This window comes from Asterias rubens, chromosome 17 (assembly GCF_902459465.1).
Source record: "Asterias rubens chromosome 17, eAstRub1.3, whole genome shotgun sequence".
Taxonomy (NCBI): Eukaryota; Metazoa; Echinodermata; class Asteroidea; order Forcipulatida; family Asteriidae; genus Asterias; species Asterias rubens.
This window is the reverse complement of record NC_047078.1, coordinates 9,547,930-9,574,494: the sequence shown is the minus strand read 5'-3', so window position 1 is coordinate 9,574,494 and position 26,565 is coordinate 9,547,930. Positions and strand designations below refer to the sequence as shown.

The following is a 26,565-nucleotide window of genomic DNA, read 5'->3' as shown; positions in this document are numbered from 1 at the left end:
AAAAACACCACAGGAATGATCGAAGATAACAATACGATGGGTTTAGAAAAGTTGGAAAGCGGTACATGAAGTTTTCAAATCGAAATTAATTGGACAAAAAATACTACAATGGTACTATTTTACTCTTTAAATTTATTGTAATTGCAGAATATGCACCATCTTTTGGTTATTTTGTGAAATGTGTTCTATAAATCCAAAGGAATTTCAGAGTGGATATACAACACCCCTATTGATAAAATGAATTAGTCTAAAGAGTTAGTCAGTTGCCCTGCCACATTGAAAACTTTCAGCAACCCTATTTACAATGTACATGCGCTTTAGGCGACTGGGTATTATGCAGCAGAAAAGTTTTGCAAACTGTATAGCCCCCTCTGTTGTTGAAAATAAGATAGTTGGGATTGAGCGGGGTTTTGGGGGCGGGGGCGGGGGGGGGGGGCATGAGAGTGATCATTAGCTTTTGTACAGAAAAACTACACTCTGGAAGTTGTCGGAAGCAACATTATCTATTCATGAAAAACAATACCCAGTAAAGTTCCCCTTGAAGTTTAGAATAAAATGTGGCGTGCTGAGCAGGTGCACGTTTTGGCGGCTGTAACCTATAATTGGTTCTGACGTCATAACCAAAACAGTAACTGAGCTCACAACTCGGTTATTGTTCAGTCGGTCTGAACAGCAGAACCAACGACCAACAATCGAAACAGTTTTTGGTTACCGCCGTCAAAACACACCCCAGATAAAAGCACCCTACTGACTCAAGCTTAGCAAAAACTGCAGCCATATAATGCTTGCTTATAATAGCCAAGAATAGTTTGCCTAGCTATTTGTGTATGCTTTTAAAACCTTGCCGTGTGGTGGCCGTGCTCTTGTATGCTTACACCTCTATGAAATTGGGCCCCAGGTGTTTCTGTTCAGCAGAGTGTAGGTTCGAGTCCCAGTCATCGACAAGTCCAAGACACGAGGCCATTGCTTCGTACGTCCTTCAAATGGGACACAAAGCCGAAGGTTCTGTTTTTTTTTTTTTTTAGGGGGTCCCCTGGTGTTCCTGGTTTGATTGGCTGTATATTGCACCCACAGACCTTGTAAACCATTACATGGTGCAGTGTATAGGAAAAAGGCCTCATACTAAAATGTAGCTCCAAAATACCTTTCCGGCAAATACTGAATGTTGAAGCACCTTGAGCGTCACTGAGTGGCAGATCGATCGCTATAAATAAGTCATTATTATTAATATATTAAAGTCATAGTCTCCCTTCCAAACCATGCACAATCATATAAACACAAACAACAATCCTTATATAAAACTTTAAGCAGCCTCTCCTGGGGGATTTATTGGCGTTTCTCCAGACTATTAGTTCATCAATTAAACCAAAATACATCCTTATAAAAACACCATTAGAATTATAAGTAAGAAATAGTATGCAAAATTATGTTCTCAAATAATTAAAATGCAAACCTTTAGATAATAATTTCAATTGAGTAAGAAATAGCTACAAAATATAAGTAGTGTTAACTGTAAACAGTTTTTATAATTAATATAAAAAGACGTCTGGCCTTAAAAAGAGTTACAAAACTGGTAAAGAAGTGGCAATTAAATCATGGATTAATACTATTTCAGATTCCACAAAACATTTTGAAATAACCTAAACAATTTAAAATGTGTGTAAACTTTTCTGCACGAATAATAGTTTTACTCCTAAGCACCAGAATATTTTCCTTACGAAAAACAACAAAACTATAGTTCCAATCTCAGAAACTTAATTTTAAAACTTTGTTTATTATAAACATTATTACATTTCTTTTAAAGCTTTTAAGCTATACAACATTGGCTAACCTACTCAATCCTAATGAGTACTGAGGTAAGTATACACATAAGACAAATGGAATAACTAATTAAGGGAATGTATGAGTAGTGACAAGTTCTTAAACGGCTGTTTAAAACTGGCAGGGGCATGGCCGAGTGATCGGCAAGGGGCTTTATCGCAGGCCACCACACGGCAAGGTTTTAAAAGGCTGTTTAAGAAAGAGTCACTACTCTTTTACTCCAATTCATAAATTTCATAGTATTATAGACAATCTGTGACAAATCTGTTTCTTTTGCGAGTTTTCGAAGTTTTTGTAAAAATGTTTTGTGTGCGTTTGGTTTGTTCAGCGTAAGTAAATTTGACGTATATGAGCTTGCCGCCAAACACGCAAAGTCAGCCGAACTTAAACAGCTCTAGCTGTGTCTTTATCAGCCATTTAACCACCCCCACGTGACGCGCTCTTAACCAATAGGTTTAGCGAAAGTGTCTGGGGCATTTATTAATATTGTTTTATAAAGGCCTATCGTTTTATGCCTTAGTCATTGTTCAAATAAAAACAGATGTTAAAAGATGTAGGGTAAGAACATAAGTAGACATTGAATTCAGCTGAAACTTTCTAATATGACTTTTCTTGTATAATTCTTTATAATTTTGTCAATAAAATAAGCAATATGTTGAAAACAAACAATCTCCACCCTACCTTTAAAGGAACACATTGCCTTGGATCAGTCGAGTTAGTCTTAGAAAACCGTTTGTAACTGTTTGTTATAATATTAAATGGTAAGAAAGATGTTTTAAAAGTAGAATACAATGGTCTACACAAATTTGCCACAAAATTGCGTGGTTTTCCTCTTACTTTGCAAACTAACACAGTCGGCCATTTATGGGAGTCAAAAATTTGACTCCCATAAATGGCCGACCGTGTTAGTCGACGAGGTAAAAGGAAAACCACACAATTTCGAGTGATACTTGTGTGGATCATTATATTCTACTTTTAAATTATAACCATTTACATTTCACAACAAACGGTTACAAATGCTTTACAAAGACCAACTCTGTCTGATCCAAGGCAATGTCTTCCTTTAAGTAGCTTGATGAAAGGGTCAAGAGGACATAATTGCATTATGGGAAAGCTCTAATTAGAGAAGGAGGCTAGAATAAAACATCTTTTTCTTTTGACAACTAACACCTGTTATCTCCATGTAATAAACAGCTCCCTCTGAAGTAACATAGTTTTCGAGAAAGATTAAATTTTCCACGAATTTGATTTAGCGACCTCAGTTGTGACAAGGGTGTTTTTTCTTACATTAATATCTCAATTGAGTTCAAATTTTCACAGGTTTGTTATTTTGTGCATATGTTGAGATACAACAAGTGAGAAGACTGGTCTTTGACAATTACCAATAGTGTACAGTGTCTTTAATGGAGCTTTCCCTACATAGACAAACAATCGTACCAAAATGTATCTTTGTAGAATGATCGTTATTACAGGAAGTTCGAGCAGGTTCAGACATCATCAGCTGTATTAGTCTTAGTCTGGTTCGGTTCTAGATAGAGGTAGTCATCTTTATTCAGATCAGACATAATGAGGTATCCCTGTAAAATGCACAAACAAATATCATGTTGAAAATATTGTGAAGATGACTTAAAGGCAGTGGACACTATTGGTAATTACTCAAAATAAATACTAGCATAAAACCTTACTTAGTAATGAGTAGTTGGGAGAGAGGTTGATAGTATAAAACATTGTGAGCAACGGCTCTCTCTAAAGTGACGTAGTTTTCGAGAAAGAAGTAATTCTCCTCGAGATTTGATTTCGAGACTTCAGATTTAGAATTTGAGGTCTCGAAATCAAGCATCTGACATGTCTGAAAGGACAGAACTCGTGTGACAAGGTGTTTTTTTCTTTCATTGTTATCTCGCAACTTCGACGACCAATTGAGCTCAAATTTTCACAGGTTTGTTGTTTTATGCATACATGTATGTTGAGATACACCAAGTGAAAAGATTGTTATTTGACAATTACCAATAGTGTCCACTGTCTTAAAGATCTCACTCTGCAGTAGTGAAGTTAAAAACAATCCACTCAAAGCTAAAGTAGTAGTTTATAGGAGTAGTTTATAAGCAGGACAGTTCTTTTCAGAACTGAAAAATCTCCCAAATTCCGAAAAAATCTACTCTGCGGTAGAAAAAATATAAAGCAAGACTGTTCTCTACAGAACAAAATATACCTGTCAAGTAGATACACACATGGTGTTACCGCAAACCAAATATATATTGATACCTCACCATGCAATGCCTTAAATTCCATAAATGACAAAGGTATTATACAGGACCATCAGTAATTTACCAAAAAAAGTCTCGTCACTTTTACTGATTGACAATTGTCCGTCTATGGACCTGAACTCTGGAGTAAACTTCCAAATCACTTCAGGGACACAACATTCTCCAAGACATTCAAGACACTTCTTTTATTTGCAAAATATACTATTTATATGCAAATTGGTTGATGATATGTATAAAACTTACACTAGCGTCAGCCATCAGGCGATCCAGTTTCGTGCATATCTCGGTGAAGGTTGGTCTTTGGTCCGGATTTTCACTCCAGCATTCTTTCATTAAATCAAAGCTAGAAATGAATAAAAAAGAAGAAAGAATTGTTCATCTAGTCAAAATTTGGGTAGTTAATATTACTGAAATGCTTGATTATTTCTTTGAAGTAGTATTGGATTCAAATTAGTCTGGGAAATGATGACTTCCAATCGTAAAATTCTATTATATTGAATTATTAGGGCGTCATGGTTCAGTGGTTTATTTTAAAGCATCTTGAATTATGTTGTGGTGGTTAAGTCATCGGAGTGTCTTGACATGTGTGTTCTTGAGCAGGATGCTTAAGACTATACTTGTTCTCTTCACCCAGGGGTATATAAATGGGTACCTGCGAGGGATGTGTATGAAAAAAAGCCTTGGGGTTGCCTGAGGCTGTATACTCCCCCGGGAGTTGAGAAAGATTTAAGGTACGTTATTGGCCCAATTACCTGGGCACTAATGTAAAAGTACATTGATACGGTTATTGTGAAATGCGCTTTATTTGTATAAATCTCTTTTTGGAGGGGCCCGGGCGTTGATTCTGAAAAGAACTGATGTCGTCTTGGCATTTCAAACAGTATCTGATGTCGACTTGGCGCTTCAAACAGTATCTGCTTGTCTTTAGGAGAATGCTAGATAATGATCTCGAGGCTTCAATTGTATTCATTCACATTTTCATAAGGGATTGAGGGCGGGGCAAGCAAAACAACTTGGGTGCGCCATTTAATGCATCAAAACATTCATTTGTGCGTGTTTCTTTTCTAGCATCGGGGGGGGGGGGGGGGGGGGGCTGGCAAGGATATTGACCCTTGAACTTCTACCCTTACATTTCATCACTGCAGTGCTCTGGTTTGGGAAGCCTGTAGCCAACCTTGATCTTCTCCATGACCTCACGAGATGACATGCCTGGGTAGGGATGTGAACCTGGGGAGACAAAGAAGAAGAAAAAGAGAGGGAAAAAGGAGAAAAATATTATTTGTGACATGGTATGTTTTTTAAATAAATAGGTGTTGGTAGATTATATAATATACGCTCACAATTTTGTACTATATTAAATGATAATTGAGTTGCACTTTTAAAGTGAAATGTTTAATAAACACTTTGAGTTTGCTAATTAAACCTTGCTATATTACATAACAACCTCAAACAGCGCCCCACAGAGGTCAATCAAGGACTGAGTTTGGCCTACAACTACAACAGTAGCAGCAGCAGTAGCAACAGCAGTACAAACAGCTGCAGCCACGACAACAGCAGCAACAACAGCAACAGTAACAGCAACAACAACAACAGAAGTAGAAGCAGGAACAGCAACCAACAGTAGCTCAAACAGCTGCAGCAACAGCAACAGCAGCAACAGCAACAGCAGTAGCAACAACAGCCATGCAAAGAAACAAACAAACAAGCAACCCTTCACCAAACAAACACTTTTTCTACAGTGTTTAACGCTTTAACTGTGGCCATATCGCTCGAAATCAGAGTATTTTTTTTTTTAAGCCATAAGTGAAGTGTAGAGACAAAATACACACTATACCTAGCGTAACTAGTTCCCACATGAGCACAGCATAACCCCACACGTCACTCTTCGAAGTATAGATGTTGTCGTGTAACGATTCCGGGGCCATCCAACGGACTGGTACCCGACCCTTTGATTTCATCTCGTATTGCTGTTCATCTTGGATATCTCGAGCTAGTCCGAAATCAGACACCTTGGCGACAAGATCCTCTCCAAGTAGAATATTTCGTGTGGCAAGGTCACGGTGAATACACTGAAAAGAAAACACAGAAAATAGTAAGAAAACACAGAAAATACTGAAAGAAAACACAGACAACACTGAAACAAAACACAGACAACACTGAAAGAAAACACAGACAACACTGAAAGAAAACACAGACAACACTGAAAGAAAACACAGACAACACTGAAAGAAAACACAGACAACACTGAAAGAAAACACAGACAACACTGAAAGAAAACACAGAACACAGTGAAAGAAAACACAGAAAACAGTGAAAGAAAACGCAGAACACGGGGAAAGAAAACAGTGAAAGAAAACGCAGATAACGGGGAAAGAAAACAGTGAAAGAAAACGGCGAAAGAAAACACAGACATCAGTGAAAGAAAACACAAACATCAGTGAAAGAAAACACAGACATCAGTGAAAGAAAACAAAGAAACAGTGAAATAAAACAAAAGACGGCAATTAACAAACCTTCGAAAGTTTAAGCTCAAAGTTTAAGCTCAATTGCATCCCATAAAGGTGGCTGTAACCAGAAGACATGTACAACAGTGTTCGAGTCCCGGGCATGACACTAATAAGTGCCCTTGAGCAAGGCACTTCACCATAATTGCTTGGTAAAAGTAAGGAAGGAAGTGCTCTACCAGCCAGGGCTTCTAGTGGATGATACCCATTCCTACATCCTAACAGACTGTGAAGGGGGTAACCCCGTTTCAGCCCCAGGAGTAGGTGGCTCCTAGTGGATGATACCCATACCTATATCCTTATGGACTGTTAAGGGGGTAACCCTGTTTCAGCCCCAGGAGTAGGTGGCTCCTAGTGGATGATACCCATGCCTACATCCTAACAGACTGTGAAGGGGTTAACCCTGTTTCAGCCCCAGGAGTAGGTGGCTCCTAGTGGATGATACCCATACCTATATCCTTATGGACTGTTAAGGGGGTAACCCTGTTTCAGCCCCAGGAGTAGGTGGCTCCTAGTGGATGATACCCATGCCTACATCCTTATGGACTGTGAAGGGGGATAACCCTGTTTCAGCCCCCGGAGTTGGTGGCTTCTGATGGATGATACCCATGCTTAAATCCTTATGGACTGTGAAGGTGGTAACCCTGTTTCAGCCCCAGGAGTAGGTGGCTTTTAGTGGATGATACCCAAGCCTACATCCTTATGGACTGTGAAGGGGGTAAACCTGTTCCAAACCTAGGAGTAATTGACAACGTGCCTCTGGTGGCAGTTGAACTTAGCCAACAGCCTAAATCAGTTAAATGTAGCCATCATCTTGAAGTGGTCATCCGTAATGTAAGCTGATATCTCATTAAAATAAAAAGAATTGTGTGATTTTTGGTAGACGATAGACGACAATCAGTATGGGTGTGTTCTTTTAGCTTCCCTGGGTCGACCCTACGGTGCTCACTCTGGTGAGTATGTTGGGCAATTAAGAGCCAATCCAACGATCACTCACCCTCTCGTGGTGACGTCATGCACCTCGGGCCAGCCCCAACAAGTGACCCACTCCACAAGCAGGGCACTTGGGGCTGACCCGGGTGAGCCCCTGGAATAATGTCAAAGCTACCTGAACATACCGGGGGCAGACCGGACGTCGTCCAGGGAAGCTTATTGAACACACCCTATGTAGACTACCTACCGATTTCGAGGAGAGGAATTCCATGCCGTTGGCGACCATATTGGCAAAGGATAAGATTTCATCCGGAAGTAGAAAGTTCCTTTTCTCCTCCTTAACGTTACCATATTGCTCCTTGGAACCTGTACGAATGTGTCTCAGGTAGGACTGCAGGTTACCATTGGGTAGGTATTCCATGATAAGGAAATAGGGTTCTGAGGATACCAGTGACAAGAAAATACACCAAACAAATAATTTACTTTTTGTCCGTGTTCAAGTGATCAGTGTTGAAGCCAATGTTAGGGAAATCTGTGCTGGGCGACACAATGCATGCTCTGAGTGCTGTGCAAAAATGTTGAGTTCTGGGCAGGCAAATCTATACATTATAAATATTATTATGTTTTGAAGAAAAGAAGAGAAAACAAAGGTTGAACTCACCCTGTTCAGTGCAGAATCCTAGCATTTTCACAACATTCGGATGAGATCCCAGATTAAGATACATATTTCTCTCTTTATTAAAATCACTCTTGTCTGTCTCAGTCGCTGAGGCTAAAGTAAAAAATTAATAAAATGAACAAAACATAAAAACATGTACGTGTAGGAGGCACACAATTAGGTTTAAACAGCCAATAAAGGATGATCTCAAAAATATAGATATTACAGTTTTCTAACAGCTGCAGTCCATCCAGGAAACATACAAAATATAACGAGTCTCTTACCTCACGTTAAAACATGGTAAAAATGGGTATTTCTCCAGTACGCTCCAAGCCAAATTTCTGAAAAATGTGAAGTCAAACAAACCGGCGCGACAAAGGAATCGTGACGTCAATCAGTGGCGGCTATTTGGTGTGGAAATGCCAAAGCTGGAGAACTGTGTTCAAAACCAATAGGGGAAATTCGTAACTGGCATCCAGGGTCATAATAATAGATAAGCCGTTTTTGACTCTCGGCTAAAAAAGCTGCGCGGCCGGGTGCATTTTTGACTCAAGTTATTTATTACTAAATGCAAATTTTGAGAGTAAAATGGTTATTAACCGGTATCTGCGATGTCTATTTGGCCATAAAAAAGTAATAGTTGACATATTGAGATCATCCTTTATTGGCTCTTTGGGTGTAGTAAGCTTGTGACCCATGTTTACATTCAAACCACCCTCTGTTGAAAAACCACTGTATACGTCATGTTTCGCCGGGCAAAATGGTAAGATTGCAAACACTTTCTAGCTGGCTGCCAAAACAAAAAGGTTTTGCCCGGCGGTATGCGCGCGAAAAATGTTATGATTTTTGAGTGACATCAGAGGTCACATCGTCAATACTGTCTTACTCTTCAACATCTTGACAGCAACAGTCGTCATAATTCCCTTCTTTATGATACCATCAGCTTCAGCTTTGTGTACGTTGGCAAACGAGCCTGCTCCAAGCTCTCCCATCACGTGGAGCAGCTCCCTTGGAAACTCCTTCCCGGTCGGCTCAAAGTTTTCAGCCTTCAAAAGAGAACCTTTTGAGCCGGACCATCTATTGTCATCCCTGATGCCAATGTAATCGTTTGATCTAGACTGGAGTAACAAGGAAAACCAAATTCACTATTTAGTTGGTGTATTTGAATTGAATCGCATGGTGTCGTGGCCGAGCGGAAGAGCTTCGAACTCAAGCTCTCGTGTTTCTGCAAAAGGGATTCATGCAACTAAGTAATAAAACATTCCAACAGAGTGTGGGTTCGAGTCTTGACTGGAGTAGCAAGGATAAATAGTTCACTATTAAGTTGAACTGGTGTATTTGAATTGAATCGTATGGTGTCGTGGCCAAGCGGATAAGAGCACCGAACTCAAGCTCTGGTGATTCTGTTCAGCAGAGTGTGGGTTCGAGTCTAGACTGGAGTAGCAAGGATAAATAATTCACTATTTAGTTGATGAGTTGGTGTATTTGAATTGAATCGTATGGTGTCGTGGCCAAGCGGATAAGAGCACCGAACGCAAGCTCTGTTGTTTCTGTTCAGCAGAGTGTGGATTTGAGTCCCGGTCATAACACTTGTGTCCCTGAGCAAGACACTTAACTATAATTGCTTCTCTCCACCTAGGGGTAAATGGGTACCTGTGAAAGGATCTGTGGGGGACAGAATATCCTGCCACACTGGCCGAGTGAATTAAGTGGAAAAGGAATTACAGGTGTGTTGCCAGGCCTAAAGGATGTTTTGTTCTGGGCCCAATTTCATAGAGCTGCTAAGCACAAAACTTTGCTTAGCATGAAATTTCTTCCTTGATAAAAACATGATTACAAACCAAATTTTCAGTTGCTGTATATTGCTTGTTACTGGTAATCAGCTGTCGTTGGCTTATCCTGAAAATCACATGAAAATTTGTATGGTAAGCCTGTTTTTATCGAGGCAAAAACTTCCTGCTGAGCAAATTTGTGTGCTTAGCAGCTCTATGAAATTGGGCCCTGGCCTCTTTCTTTAATAGAGCTTTCCTGAGTGAATTCATGAACTGAACCTACCCTGGGCGCCATCTCTACATGTCCATTATTTGTTTGGTTTCTTTTCTTGGATCTGTGCTTCTTGAGGAGTATTATCACTAGGATTATGACGAGTAAGACGAGGATAACTGCAACGACTGACACAATAATGACAACCGTGGATGAAGCCGCCGGAACTGCAATGAAAACCAAGTCCAAGAGGTTAATCGGTTATAAGTTCGAAGTAGCGTTCTGCTAGATCTTAAAGGCAGTGGACACTGTTGGTAATTACTCAAAATAATTATTAGCATAAACCCTCTTGGTAACAAGTAATGGGGAGCTGTTGATAGTATAAAACATTGTGAGAAACGACTCCCTCTGAAGTAGCGTAGTTTTCGAGAAAGAAGTTATCTTCTTGGAATTTGATTTCAAGACCTCAGATTTAGAATTTGAGCTCTCGAAATCAAGCATCTGAAAGCACACAACTTCATGTGACAAGGCTGTTTTTTCTTTCACCATTATCTCGCGACCGATCGAGCTCAAATTTTCACAGGTTTGTAATTCTATGCATTTGTTGAGATACACCAAGTGAGAAGACTGGTCTTTGACAATAACCAACAGTGTCCAGAGTCTTTAAGTTCTGTCTGAAGAGAAACTTTTGTTCAAAAACAGAGCATAAAGCCGGGTTCATACTTCCTGCGAATGCGATAGGAATTCGTAACAAATAATTCGCAACAGTTAAACTGTGTCCAACTCCTGCGAAACATTCGCAGCGTAAACAGCCCTGTGACGCCAAACTTCAATTCGCGCGTTCGCTTTGCAGGAAGTATGAACCGGGCTTTAGCTATAAGTGGAGCTGCAGGCTTAATTTCGAAAAGGCAGGAAGATTTAAACGCATTAAATTGCTACGTGGCATGCAAAGGGTTGTGTCGGCATATTGGATTGGGATTGTCTAGGGATGTAAAAACTTACGCATTTGACATCGGACCCCAGTAGCACCATCAACACAGTCGCATTTTCCTTTTTTAATTCTGCATTTGCCACCGTTCTTGCATTGGCTATTGTCGGAACAAGCTGTTGACATGATTAATACGACACCTTAGGACGCTAGGTGGCAGCAGACATATCTGGTAATTTACGTAGTTCAAAGCATGCGCAATAGATCACATGACTAGAAGGGATGATCAACATTTTAATTCAACATCAACAACAACTCTTTTTTTAATCATTGCATGGTTGGAATATAATTAGTTGAGGTTTGAATATAGCACCTGGGCCAAATTTCAGAGCTGCTTAAAAGCACAAAAAGTAGCTAAGCACAAGAAAAATTATGCTTGCCGGAATAAGTAAAATACCATGTAACATGTACAGTTTTATGAACCGTATCCTGCATATTTTTGCTTTAGCAGAAAAAATTTAAAGACCCTGGACACTATTGGTAATTACTCAAAATAATTGTTAGCATAAAAACTTGTTACTTGTTAACGAGCAATGGAGAGCTGTTGATGGTAACATTGTGAGAAATGGCTCCCTCTGAAGTAACATAGTTTCCGCGAAAGAAGTAATTTTCCACTAAACTATTTGAATTTGATTTCGAGAACTCAGAATAAGATTTTGCGATCCCGAAATCAAGCATCTGAAAGCACACAACTTAATGTGTCAAGGGTGTTTGTTTTCCAAAATTATCTCGCAACTTCGACAACCAATTGAGTTCAAATTTTCACAGGTTTGTTATCTTCTGCATATGTTGAGATACACCAAGTGAGAAGACTGGTCTTTGACACTTACCAAAGGTGTCCAGTGTCTTTTAGCATAATTTTTTGCTTCAGCAGCTCTATGAAATTGGGCCATGGTGTAAATCTCTTGAGAATTGGTTCAAATCTCTTGAGAATTGGACAAATCAAAGTTGCAATCAGTAGGACTATACTTCCTCCCTCCTGACGACGATCAGAGCAGACTGATCGAAATGTAGAGTTATCATTCACATCTTTTTAGAACCACTGTTACTCAAAACAGATTTCCACATGGTGCTCCCGCGAACGAACCCCACTTAACTCTTCTTCTACTGTTTGGTCCATGCATCGAGATCATTCAAATATATTGTAATTTTAATAATGAGTTTGACGTCTGAAACAGTTAGGAGCGACTACACGCACTAGAAGTCGAAAGATCAACTGTTGCAGGCGTTCGGAAACAACTCTGGAGCACCTTGGTTTCAGACGTTGATCTTGTCATGAGCCGAGCCAATGTAAACATTATGTTAAGTTTGCCCGTCTGAAACATAAATCTATTTGGGTTCTTCAAGAGTCGCTCCTTATCTACTCTGGCATGCCTGTTTAAAACACGTGTAACTTACCAATTTCACATTGCTGTCCGTTGAAATCATTGATACATGTACATGTCCCGTCATTCTCACACGTACCTCCGTTAAGGCAGTCTCTATCGATCAGGCAGCGTGGTTGGTTGCCTGGTGGATCAAGTAATAAATGTGTGATGCGGTCAGGATCAGTGACTCGTTTGTCAGAAATATTATTTCATATTATCACTCGTGAAGAAAATACTTTATTCAGTGGACACCCACATGCCTGTATGCTTTGTTATTGAAAGGTAAAGGGCACCAAGGCATTTTCTCATAGGTCAAGGGCACCCAATGAGGAAATTGTAGATTTCTACTAGAGCATTTCAAGGGCACCAAGGCAATGACCAGGGTGCATGGAGGCCATCACCTCTGTTGCCTCCATGCAATATCAGGCCTGCACGCCCATTGTGGTGCCACCTCGGCTAGTTTTGTTATGTGGGGTGGGCTTTTCAAACCCTGTCCAGTTGGTCTTTTTGTGGCCTTGCACATAGTTCCCCCCCCCAAGGCTTTTCTGGTGTTCCTTGTTGCAAATGAACAAAAGGTGAACAAAGCGACTCATCTAACGGTGCAAAAAGGTCAAAGCTGTTTTTATAGTACAATTTTTCTTCAGAAAACACCCTCCCTCCCAGCTTACGGTTTGTACGCTTGTGAAAATGTTGATAATTGTGAATGACCTCTGGGCTTTGGCGCCCCTCTCAATTTAATGTATGCAGACAGTTGTCTCGCAGAAAGTACCCTTTACAAAAAAGAAACAGCCCTACCACTGTCTGAGAACAGATCTCAGGCCTTCACATAATAATTTTTTTTATAACACCCCTTACACCAATTCTGCCTTTTCATTGGTTTAGAGCTCGTCACATGATTTGTCTTTGTTTTACTAGAAACCTGGCTGCAGTGTGATAGTTTGCGCTGCAATAGTATACAAATAATGAATGTTTATGAGTGAAATGGTGCGAATATGTTCATGAGTTGAAATATGGAATGTTCTTTCCAACGAGGCGGAGCCGAGTTGAATGGAACATTCCATCTTTCAACGAATGAACAAATTTCAATGTTGCACGAATAAAAAACATTCATGATTTGTTTTATATAACATCCAAGTAGATCTTTGTCATTTTGATTGGAGGATACAACTTTTTTTTTTAAACAAAGTGTAGGCCTACAATTTTTAATTGTGAAATTACAGCCGTTGCTTTTGGGTCGGCCTGACAATGTGCGTTCTGTAGGGCCCTACAGCAATTAGTAGATACGCAGACTCCAAATGTAGTATGTGCCTTGCAGTAACACTGCTGCATTACCAAAGACATGCACTAACAGTGATGTTTTTTTTATTTCGGCGTGCACTATTACTTTGCGGATGTAACGAAAAATGCACACTGAATGGAACGAAAAATGCACGGTGGGTGACGTAGCGTGCAATAGGACTTTTATTTGCTAACACGTAATGGAAAATGCTCCAATCAAATGGCAAGGATCTGCTTGGGTGTTATATAATAAAGACAACTACTTGGCACGCGCGGTTCCCAGACATCTTTTTACACACCTCTAACCCAATCAGTTGTGCGTCTGTGTATCTGAAATGCGCGTGCGAACGTTACGTGTGCGAGAATGATTAATAGATTGATGGGTGATCCCAGATCGTGCCACTTTCCCTCGGCTGCGCCTCGGGAAAATAGAACGCTCCGGGGATCACCTGGCGGGAGTCGTAGTTTTAACCATAGCACTCGAAGCAGTCAATACTACTCACCCACACCAAGTCCACACTTGGGCCCTGTGTATCCTTGCAGGCAGATACACTCTCCCGATGGTATATCACAGGTTGCCATGTTGAAACACTCGCTATTATCGGTGCACGCTGTCATGAAAAACAAAAAAAGTAGAGACACAATGTCAAACAAGAATAAAACAACAAAGTTTGAGAAGTTTTCTGAAACATTTTAACATCAGGATATTGTTGCAAAACCTCATTTTTAGAATTCCGATTGCCGCCTGTGTGAGGGAGTTTTGTATGCTATAGGTAGGCAGCAGACTTTCCCCGAATAAATCTGCTATTCTCAAAACAAAATGACATTTATATGTTCCATTCCGAAGTCTTCTGTTGATATAGCTAGAATATCTGATGTCACACTTTGCGACTATTACTCAAAATAATTGTCAGCATAAAAACTTACTTGGTAACGAGCAACGTCATAATAATAATAATAATACCCATATTTATAACGCGCCTTTTGCCAAAGGATACAAAGCGCCAGGTATTATTACTGCAAGGAGTGGGGCGAATTTTTGAGATATAAGACCTAATCCTTAAGCACCATGTACTGGTTTACAAGGTGCTGTGGCGCAATATGCTGCCATCCAGCCAGGAACACCAGGGCGAACCCCTTCTTTTGTTGATAAGTGTACTGGGTTCTTTTACATGTGTTTACACAACACATGGGACCAACGGCTTTACGTCCCATCCGAAGGACGAAGCAATGATTATGTGTCTTGCTTAAGGACACAAGTGTCATGGCTGGGGATTCGAACCCACACTCTGCTGATCAGAAACACCAGAGTTTGAATTCGGTGCTCTTAACCGCTCGGCCACGACACTCCCACGAGAGCTGCTGATACTATAAAACATTGTAAAAAACGGCTCCCTCTGAAGAAATGTAGTTTTTAAGAAAGAAAAAATCATTTGAATTGAATTCTAGACCTCAGCTGGTCACGAATTGAGGCATATATATAAAAGCACACAACTTGCGGGTCAAGGTTTTTTTTCTTCCGTTATTCTTACACAAATTGGGCCTCCAATTGAGTTCAAATTTTCACAGTTTGGTGATTTTGTGCATAGGTTGAGATGCACCAAGTGAGAAGACTGATCTTTGGCAATTACCAAAGGTGTCCTGGTCTGAACTGGGTAAGCCACAACAATGACATCACAGTCGAAGCTGCTCAAAGACTGAGGTCAGACGTAGGTCAACCCAGGGAAGTTAATCGAACGCGGGTCGATGCGCGTATTCTGTCTATCCAATAAAACCATCAGGTTCCTACGACCAGTTCATGTATTTATCAGAACGTATAAATACAGGGTACCAGCCTTCCATTGACAAACACAGTGGCATTGATAAGACAACAAACCAAGTCACACAGGCCCCGATAATGATAAAAAAACGATAACGATAAAAATGCACGCCCTCGGTGGTTGAAATGCTCCACGAAGAATACGCCCACGCTCATTCAACCAATCGAGGGTGTGCCTTTGTATCATTATTGTTTTCGTTCACGTTGTCGGGGCCTGTGTGACTTGGCCTTAAAGCCTGGTTCATATTTCCCACGTTTGCGATTGCGATACAAATTTTGACATCACAAATTCGCAACGAATAATTAGCGTCAGTTGACTTATAGGGAAAACTCCCGCGAAACATTCACAGCAAAAACAGCCCTTTGGTGTATAAATTTGTATGGCATTCGCAATAGCACGGAAGTAGCAGAGCTTATTGAGTTACTGATCTATTCACATACCGATTTCACAGAGGAACCCGGAGAAACCAACTATACACTGACATCTCTCGTCCACACACGTCCCTTGATCAGAGCACATATTGCTTGCAGAACAGGCCTCTAAGGAAACAGAATTATGATCAGAATCAGGAACAAATTAGCAACAAGTAATATATTTAAAGGAACATTACAGAATTGGTTTTGCTTACAAAAACGTTGCTGGCAGTGTAAGCACTTTATGTAATCCACCATGTATATAAACTGACAAACCTGTACAAGTTTGAGACCGATCGGCCATCTGGTTCCAGAGAGAATAGTGAAAAACAGATTCCAAATTTTGCATTGCATCGATGCCAAAACAAAAATGAATAAAACGCTCACTGAGCGATAAAGTCCAAAAGCAAAATTAGATTATTCATTTCTCATCAAATATGAAATTCAGACAGAAATATTTCAAGGCATGTTTTCTGCTATCGTCGTCATTGGACCGTTTTAAGTTTTATGTAAATCTGTGAACTTTACAGTAATGTTTTATTTGCATCTGGGATAAAAAATAAGGGATTCAATGTGTGGTGAACAGGTTTTCAACTAGTGGTTTAATCCCAATGAGGCCTGGTTCTTAATTATTTTACCGAGACGCAGTCGAGGTAAATTATCGCAGTCGAGGTAAATTATCAAGAACCAGGCCTGGTCATAAATACCTTTTCGGTCAAAAAACATCAGCACTTTTGGTCAAAAAGTAAAATAAATGCAAAAATTATAATTGTTGAATGATTTCTTTCAACACAACACCCCTCCAGCAATGAAATGGTAAGGCCCTCCGCCGCCCTCGGGTAAACAACTCCTTATAAGGGAATGCTGTGCGCGTCACGCGTATCGCGTGATGTGGCACAACTGTCTCGGCCGTTGCTCTAGACCAATAGGAAAGAAGAAACTGTCTTATAAGCACATGTGCAAGCTCGCGTGTCACGCCCATGTTTCAACACTTTTTACCGGTCATAAACACCCACAGGACCCGCTCTCCACCAATAGGAGTAGCGAAACTGTCCGAGGAGGTATTTATAAATATCAATTTAGGTTTAGATGTATGTTAGCACTGTATACTCAGTACTTTCCCGAGTCATGTGAAAAAATATCACAAGCATGTTACTCATGTGGGATTCGAACCCCCCACCACCCTTGCAAATCTAGAGCAGTGTCTTACCAACTAGACTACCGAGGTTGCCCGGTAGCTAGAGGCAGTTTGAATATTAGTAAATATTGTATAATTTGTCAACGCTCCTATATAACAGCCAAACGAGAAAAGAGAAGGCAATGAAGAAATTTCAGTTTAAGACGCGGGAGGAAAACCCAAGAGAATTATTCCAGGGAAACCCACACAGTCAGGTAGGGACTGAAAACCCAATCCATATAGTGCCCCCAGTGGGATTCGGACCAGGGTCCCAGAGATGGAAAAAGTAGGAACATAATATCAAGAACAAAAATGGCTGACCAACATGTACACTTGGTGCAGACTCTAAAACCAATTGACTTCAGAGGCTATTTAATCACAATAACTTTCAGATTTTCCCATGGGCAAAAAAGTCAGAAATCGGACTTAAAGACCTGCTTGAACGAAAATGTCAAGTCGTGAACTTTGCTGAATTCCATTAAAAATGTTTTCAATGAATAAGGAAATCGAGTCATATGATTATAAATAGATTTTGATTGTGTAAAAAAACAATCATTTTGAATACCCTTATCCAGTGCTTTTCTGAGAGATTTGCGAAAAGCCCCGTTACGTAATCACTCTTAAAACGTCATAGTTGGGAGCTCCAATTTGTAAAGCCGCTTTGTTGCAGCGTGGAGGTATAGCAAAGCAAACTCCCACAAATGACGTCAGCGGCATTGTCCTTTGGCGGGCGCTCTCAAGGGCAGAAGTGTTTTTAGTTTTTCAAAACCTTTAGGTTGGGGCCTGATTTTTTAATCGATAATTACGAAAAACTCAGAAGTGTAAACATATCAAAATTACATTAAAACAGTCAACAAGTGCATTATAAACAAGTCTAAATACTATTTCCGTTAAAAACCTTCCGCTCAGGTAGCTGTTTAAGTAGGAAGAACATGTCTTATAAAATGGAAAAGACAACGGACTTACTTTCGTCGTCGCAAATGGGTCCTGCGTAGTCCGATGTGCATCTACATTTCCAACGAGATGGGTCGTCATACAGAGGTTCGCAAACACCCTCGTTCAGGCAATACCCTTCACCCATACCAGAACAAGGCTCATCAAAGCCATCAACTCCAGTAACTGTTGATACAAAATAATTGAGTAGAAAATTAGATATGAAATTTAAAATGGTTTTATTAAAAGTAAAGACCATCGCAGCCAAAAGCTGAATTCAGTCAAATTACAAAGAGATAACAACTGTACACATTAAGAATTAGAAAAAACAAGAAAACAATCAAATATAAAACATCAATTATATGACATTTTTGCATCAGGGATGACATTATTTTTTGTTTAGCCTTACACCAATGTTAAAAGGTCTTTATTTGTTTGGTAATGGCAATAAACACTTAACTTTGAAAAGGACAATGTATTAACGTAACTTTGACATTTGAGAGACATTTCACTTCGAAGTACTGTGGTTATTGAAAAAGATTTCAACTTTGATCCCCCAAAATTTTTAACACTTCTCAGATTGTGTGTTCCTGTTCTGGCTATTCTTTCTGCATAAAGGCCTACATATTCGCTCCGGATATTCAGGTGATATCTCAAAAACCTGACCACCTTTTGAAAAGCAATGTCCATGGGTTAAACAGGCCTGGAATTTCGTCTTTGAACATGTTGAAGGGGCAAGGGTCATTTTTCGTTTTGCAAAGGGCACTTCAACTGGAAAACCTTTACAGTCAATTGGATACTATTGAAGGGCACCAAGGCCAAGACTACGGGCACATGAGGCCATGGCCAATGGCGTCCTTCCATTACCGACCTTATTAATATTCATATTTTATAAACTCAAAGTTTTTCAGCCAAAAAGTGGAGGCTATTTTGAAGGCAGTCATTAATCAAAGAAACTGTGACATTTGCTTGATGAAACTAATTAAACTGTTAAAGATCCACGATTTAAATGTTGCTTAATGAGTCAAAACGTCCTTCCGTTACCGTGGAATTGTCCAGGTTAAGTTTTATTATAGGATTGAAACAGTTCTAAAAACTGCTGAGGTCATACTTACCAGCTTCCTCGCACATATCACCTTCAAATCCATAAGCACACATACATTCATTTCCTTCAGGTTGAATAATACAAGCTCCTCCGTTCAGGCAGTCCACCGAGCTGCTGCACCCTACAAAACCATTTGGTAGCTCACATCTTAATCCTTCAAACCCAGGAGCACACATACACGTATTGAGATCCGGTGGTTGTACTATAACACAAGTTCCTCCATTCTGACACTCCAATGAACCCCTGCATCCTACAAAACCAGACGATATACTTGGTAAACAACACTAATAATAATAATAATAATAATAATAATAATAATAATAATAATAATAATAATAATAATAATAATAATAATAATAATAATAATAATAAAAATAATAGCCAATTTTTATATAGCGCTTTTGACACCTGAAGGGCGTTTCAAAGCGCTTCCAACATTATTACCCCTGATCACTATGCCTTAAATCATTCCTTAAACCATCTCAGCTCCCTGGGGAGTATACAGCCTGTGCAAAAAATATGCGCTATTCGGCTAAATCATCACAAGAACCATCTCTGCACTACACAGGTACCCATTTACCCCTAGGTGGAACGAAGCGTAGTTTTGCCCAGGGACACAAGTGTCACAACAACGGATTATTTGGAATGGGTTTTATTTGTAGTGGGATTTCACCTCGTTCCCAAAGGTGTACAGTTTAGCCGCGCCATTTTTGTTCCTTTTCAGACTGCTTTACTCAATCATAACCCCGATTACGCATATTCGCAGTCCTATACCAATAATTGTTTCGGTTGAAATTGCCATTGGTTGATCACTGGCCATTGACCGAAACATTCATTGGTTACAGCCACCAAAACGCAACCCTGGTATTTTCATTCAGTTTCATTGGCATTCATTGGTGGTATCGACCTGACACTTAAAGGCACTGGACACTTATTGGTAATTACTCAAAATAACTTGGTAAAGAGCAATATTGAAAGCTGTTGATAGTATTTAAAAACACTGTGAGAAACGGCTCCCTCCAAAGTAACCTAGTTTTTGAACCCTTTTATAGTTTTGCATCAGAAAGCACACAATGTTAGTGCAAAAAGGGTGTTTTAAATTCTTTAATGCAAGTTTTTCTTGCAACTTCGATGACCAGTTGAGCCCAAATGTTAAAAAACTTGTTATTTTATGCACATTTTGGGAAACACCAATCCATTAAGATCCGCCCCATTGTGTTCTGACTAATCACAACCCTGATTGGCACCAAAAGTCCGACAAATAAAGTCTGACATGCATGCGTGTATGCTTGGCACGCGCGACAGAGTCTTGCAAAATGGCATTGGAGAGGCGCACGTGTTCTTGCTCACACGTGCGCCGTGGGCGGAGCCTAATGGATCGGTCCAAAAGTCTTTAGTGGGATTGAATGAAATAAACTGATGTAATACTCACCAGCAATCTCACACCTATCTCCTCCAAACCCAGCAGCACACATACACTCATTCAACTCAGGTGGTGATTGAATCAGACAATAGCCACCATTCAAACAGTCCCCTGCAGTCGTGCACCCTACAAAACCAAACGAAACACGGCAAACTTAGTACTTGGTAAACATAGTCCCAAATCTTGCAGGAAATGCTGTATGCTACAGCACCAGGAGCGTCACTGAATGACGGACATGTGCGCTATATAAAAAGCCACAATTATTATTATTATCATCGTTATTAAAATGAAGAGCTACATGTATGGTGACAGATCATTTACATGTGGCGGCCCCAAAAGCTATGGAACGCTCTCCCACTGGCACTGCGCTCTAACACTAAACTGGAATCATTTTAGACTGGCCTTGAAAACCTAGTTATTTAAAGGCAGTTTCTAATAGACTTCTCTTTCATCACACTCGTACACAGACTGTTGATGAAACTGATTTATTAAGCGCATTGAGAGCTCCTTTGGTCTGAAATGCGCTATATAAAGAACGTTTAGTTTTAATTACTAACAACACTGGTGTTATTTTGAGTGGGATACAAGTCTGACAATAAATTGTACATCCACCTTCCTTCTTCAAATAATAATAATAATAATAAGACTTGTAATGCGCACATATCCACCCTGCTGGGTGTTCAAGGCGCAGTAAAACCAAAAGCAAAACAAAAACAAAACACAACACAAAGAAAAACAGACACAACAAAATTAGTCATTGAAAACCTGTGACATAAGATAAGTTTTGAGAAGAGACTTGAATTTTGCAGTACAAAGACAAGATCGAAGATTAAGTGGTAGAGAGTTCCAGATGCGTGGCGCGGCTGAAGAAAAAGACCTGTCACCCCATGAGTGTCGAGACTTGGGTTCAATGAGGAGAAGCATAGAACTTGATCGAATATTCCTTGATGGAGTGTAAACTTGAAGCAGTTCAGAAATATAGTGGGGAGCCTTGCCATTAAGAGCTTTGTGGACAATGAGCATCAGCTTGAAGATGATTCGTTGAGAGATAGGGAGCCAGTGTAGTTGTTTCAGAATGGGGGTGATAGAACAGGATTTTCTAGACAGTGTCACAATGCGGGCAGCAGTATTTTGGAGCCGTTGAAGTCTGGAAATCTGGTTGTTAGGAAGACTGTAGAGAAGAGCATTGCAGATGCTTCTTCTTCTTCTTCCATTCCAACGCTTTTTATATAACTTGATTTATTTTTATTAATTAATGTTATTATTATTATTATTGTTGTTTAATTATTATTCTCATCATTGTTGTCTTCATCATGTCTGTCTTTATTCTAACTGTCTGTCCATTCGTTCTTGTCCTCGTTTAGTGTCTGTCCCCAGGCATCCCTACATAAGCCTCGACTTCCAGTCTATGATGCCTCCATACTCTATTTACTTATTTTTCTCTCCCTTAAAAATAGCTTTGTTTATTGGTTATTACTTTAAAAAGAAATTGTCTGTACTGTGTTCATGAAGTATGGACATAAATGTAAGTTTGAATGAATGAATGAATTCTAGTGCAGCTTTCAAATGATTGACACACACGGATAATAATACGCGTCTGCAAACTTTTAAATCATTTTTGGGGGTGGTATTTATCCTCCAGTACGCGCTAATCCACCAATCAGATGCTCGAACTGGAGGGTGGTATAAAAAGCTATTTAACCTACTCTCTGATTTGATATAGCACACTGCGTAAATGTGAGTGTCAACGCGTCACGCTCCGTATACGGATCGTGCAAAAATGACATTCTAAACTATGCGCGTGCATGCTGTTCGTCATGAAATAACGTTCTGAAATTTGTAACTTTGCATCGCTTTAACACGCGCGCTCATGGAATACGGAAAAATATAGTGCCTCATTGCATATGGAACGCTGAAGCGTTATATTTTTCAGCATTCCACTCGCGCTTGTGTGATAACTTATAATGTATACTTTCAAAATATTGATAGCTTACTTGGGAAGACACAAAAGGTACCGACGTACTCGGGAGTGCACATACACATCAATTCATTATTGCAAGTGCCGCCGTTTTTACAGTCCGTTGGTCCTGGCACCGATGAGCAGTCTTGTGATGACGTTACTGCAAAGAAATATTTTATAAGAACGTAAATTCTTACTTAAAAGCACTGGACACTATTGGTAATTACTCAAAATAATTTTTCACATCAAAAATTACTTGTTAAGGATCAATGGAGAGCTGTTGAATGTATCAAACACTGTGAGAAATGGCTCCCTCTGAAGTCGTGTAGTTTTCAGAAAAGAAGTAATTTTCCACTAAAATTTTTGAATTATATTTCGAACCCTCAAAATTAGATTTTGAGGTCTCGAAATCAAGCATCCGAAAGCAAACAACTTCATGTGACAAGGGTGTTTTTCCTTCCATTGTTATCTCGTAACTTCGACGACCAATTGAGTTCAAATTTTCACAGGTTTGTTATTTTGTGACAATATTACCAACGGTGTCCAGTTCCTTTACATTCATATTTAAAATTTTGTTTAAATAAAAAGTAAAAACGTCTTCTGCATTAAATGTGCATGGTTGTGGAGCCACAGCCATGTTCAGTACATCCATGGTTGTGGCTTCATATGTATATGAAGCCACACAAATGAAGCCACACAACCACGCCATTGATGGTTGTGGCGTGGAATTGGGCTTAAAACGTCGGTTCGTATGATCTCGAAATCTTCAGGTAGACTAAACTTTACAAAATAAAAAGTTAAAGTTTGAAAAACATTGATAACTTACTTGGTATTTCACAATAGCGACCAATGTACCCAAGGGTGCACATACAAGTCAAGTCAGGTTGTTGGCAAGTGCCTCCGTTTTGACATTCCGTTGGTCCAGACAGTAGCGAGCAATTCTGTGATGTCACTGCAAAGTAAACATAAATATAATAATTAAAAGGAAAGGTATTACATGACTCAGCAGGTTTCAATAACTATCATTTTGAGAATCATTTCACTTTGAAGTAATGTTGTTATGGGAAAATATATCCGTTTCTATTCCCCAAAATTTGAATCTGAGAAAAATACTGTCACTGTTCAGTCACTGTTAAAGCCATTATACACTTTCGGTAAACAGTATTGTCCAAGTCCCACACTTCGTGTATCACAACTTATATATAAGATAACAACCCTGTGGAAATTTAGGCTCAATCGGACATCGGAGTCGGGAGAAAATAACGAGAAAACCCACTCCTGTTTTCGCGGGTTTCGCCGTATCATGACATGTGTTTATAACAAATCCGTAATTCTCGTTAACGAGAATTTATATTGTTTTAACGTTTTCTCAAAAAGTAAAGCATTTCATGGACTAATATTTCAAGAGAAGTCTTTCGCCATTACCTTCTGTAAACCCTGTAAATTATTTGTAAATCTGTGAACTTTTTTTTTTTTTTCTGTACCGAAAGGGTCCAATGGCTTTAAGTTTCTAACTGCTATATAGGGTTACCTCTTTTTAAGCTGTTATTCCATAGTGGGGTTTCAATGTATAAGATTGTTCCCACAACTCCATTGCTTTTTTTAAAGTGTGTTTTTAGTGGTGTATCAAATGTGTATTAAAATTGTGGAAAAGTTTCCGTATGGCGCGACCACTTTTTCATTCGAACTAAAATAATATAGTATCTAATTTACTGATATTTATTGATAATCCCTTTTTTGTAAAAATGAGTGAAATGTGTTTAAAATGAATCCGTTATTCTTGACATATCGAGAATTGATAAATATTATTGTTTTAATGTTTTCTCAAAAAGTAACTCATTTCATGGAATAATATTTCAACGAGGGAAATCTTTCACCATACCTTCAATTCTGTAAACCCTGTAGAACTAGAAGTGTACTGTAGTAGTGTAAGTGGACTGTGCTGTGTAGTGTAAGTTATTTAATAAATTATTTGTATTGTAATGTAAATCTGTGAACTTTTAATTTTTGTTCTGTTCAGTAAGTGTCCAATATGGCTTTAAAAACACATGCTTATTCAAAAAATATCTTAGAAACTTACTCTTTCTTGGTCCCTCTGTCATCCAGTGCAATTTTATTGCAAATAATATTCTAATTCTATACATTTTGACAGCACCAGAGCCGAGGCAAAATACGACTTCGGCGAAGTTTTTGTTCTTCTGTATTTTATGAGGATTATAAAACTCTGGTACCTAGTATCAAAATGTAGCGTTATCAACAGGGTGCCTGACTAGTATAGTACCGACAGATAACGCGTACGAATGTGCATGTAGATACAGCCGAGCCTGACTATTTTTGCAGGTTGAGGCTGTCGTCTGCTTTAGTTTTCTGTGCTGTTTCAAAGTGATTTTTCAAGTACAATAATAATATTTTAAGTCATATTATGACTTTAAATTCGGCTTTACAAGCAATATTTTTTTATTCTGAATCCAAAAGTTAGGTAATTATTTAGATATTTTTCCCAACTTTTACTCAAAAAATGTCGGATTGATTGTTTACTTATGAACAATGTTTTTGTCACATGTTCGCCAACATGAATAAACACGAGAGGGCGCGCTAGCACTTTTTTTACCACGATTTCTTTTTAGTCACAAAACTTTCTCAACACACTTTTTTATCTCTCAGCTATGTAGATAGCCGGTCTATTGTATCATAGAGCAATGAGTGTATGTATGGCAATCAGCAACTTGATCTTCCACTAGTGACATTGGATCATGGACGGTCAAATTTTTCCGGGTCCGGATGCCCACTCCCCGTTTATCGGTCAAACCATCCGACCCACATCTGCACCGCGAAGGTCATACCCCGGAGTAGGTAGAATATACTCATTATATGATGTTTATGCGAATCATAATATTTTAGTCAAAGAAATTACTGCAATAAAATGATCAAAAATGGGAAACTTGTTAAAGGTAGGATCCATTTGGGGATCTATAGGCCCCTTAAAAGCTGTTTTTTTATATTTTTTTTATAGCATAACCAATGACCACATCCGCGTGTAATAATTCTCAAAAATTAATTGTTATACTGTAGGCCTACTATTAAAAGAGGCAGCACTTTTTACCAAGTTTTTATTGCGTTGAAGTTGATCTCTTGAGCTGAAACAAATGCACACAGGGCAATGGGAATGGGGGAAGGCTGTAGACAAGCTAGAAGGTCTCAGAAAATCTACGTCTGTAGGCCTACACACGCAACTTAAGGATGTATAAAGTATTACCTTTTGGGCGAGTAATGCATTGATAATTGTGGCTTTGCAGAGACAAATACAGACACCAACATAGATGATAACACACACTGCAAAACCAATTGCATTGGTGTTGTTTTAACACCTGAGAGTTGTAAAAATTAAGCTATTAACAACGCCAATGGCTTCAATTTCATTTTATTAAACCCCATAGTTTTTTATATGTAGCTATAAAGTCACTTGGTTCGGATATAGAAAAACTAGCATGAACAGTTGTGCATTAATTTAAGAGTTTTTCGCTTTGAAAATGTTTAATTACCCAGTTACAATGTTGGCACTACGGCGACCTGTATTCAATGCGAATGCTCATAATCTAGTGACCATGGGGCGGCTGTATAATCCTTTGTGCGGTTTAACCTTGAAAGAATGTTTCCGTTTTTATAAGGTTTCCGTCAGGGCCAGTGTGTAAGCAAATAGTGTGACCTCCTCAGGACATGTCTATAGTCTAACTGCAATGGCTTAAAGACAGTGGACACTATTGGTAATTGTCAAAGACCAGTCTTCTCACTTGGTGTATCTCAACATGTGCATAAAGTAACAAACCTGTGAAAATTTGAATTCAATTGGTTGTCGAAGTTGCGAGATAATAAAAAAAATCAAAGAAAAAACACCCTTGTCACACGAAGTTGTGTGCTTTCATGCTTGATTTCGA

At 39.2% G+C, this 26,565-nt stretch overlaps 1 protein-coding gene across 1 annotated transcript; it reads right to left on the bottom strand.

Annotated features, from left to right (window-relative positions):
- Nucleotides 1-3,191: 3,191 nt before the first annotated feature.
- On the bottom strand, nucleotides 3,192-24,816 carry LOC117301536 (proto-oncogene tyrosine-protein kinase receptor Ret-like). The gene is made up of 18 exons (XM_033785557.1): nucleotides 24,711-24,816; nucleotides 23,457-23,582; nucleotides 22,665-22,790; nucleotides 20,680-20,796; nucleotides 19,258-19,497; nucleotides 18,176-18,328; nucleotides 16,060-16,158; nucleotides 14,303-14,410; nucleotides 12,553-12,663; nucleotides 11,169-11,270; nucleotides 10,239-10,393; nucleotides 9,070-9,301; nucleotides 8,187-8,297; nucleotides 7,773-7,963; nucleotides 5,923-6,157; nucleotides 5,219-5,315; nucleotides 4,332-4,431; nucleotides 3,192-3,398 (listed from the first exon to the last, which is right to left on the bottom strand). The coding sequence occupies exons 1-18, from the start codon at nucleotides 24,772-24,774 to the stop codon at nucleotides 3,309-3,311; spliced, it is 2,457 nt and encodes an 818-aa protein (XP_033641448.1). The 5' UTR covers nucleotides 24,775-24,816; the 3' UTR covers nucleotides 3,192-3,308.
- Between the last annotated feature and the right edge of the window lie 1,749 nt (nucleotides 24,817-26,565).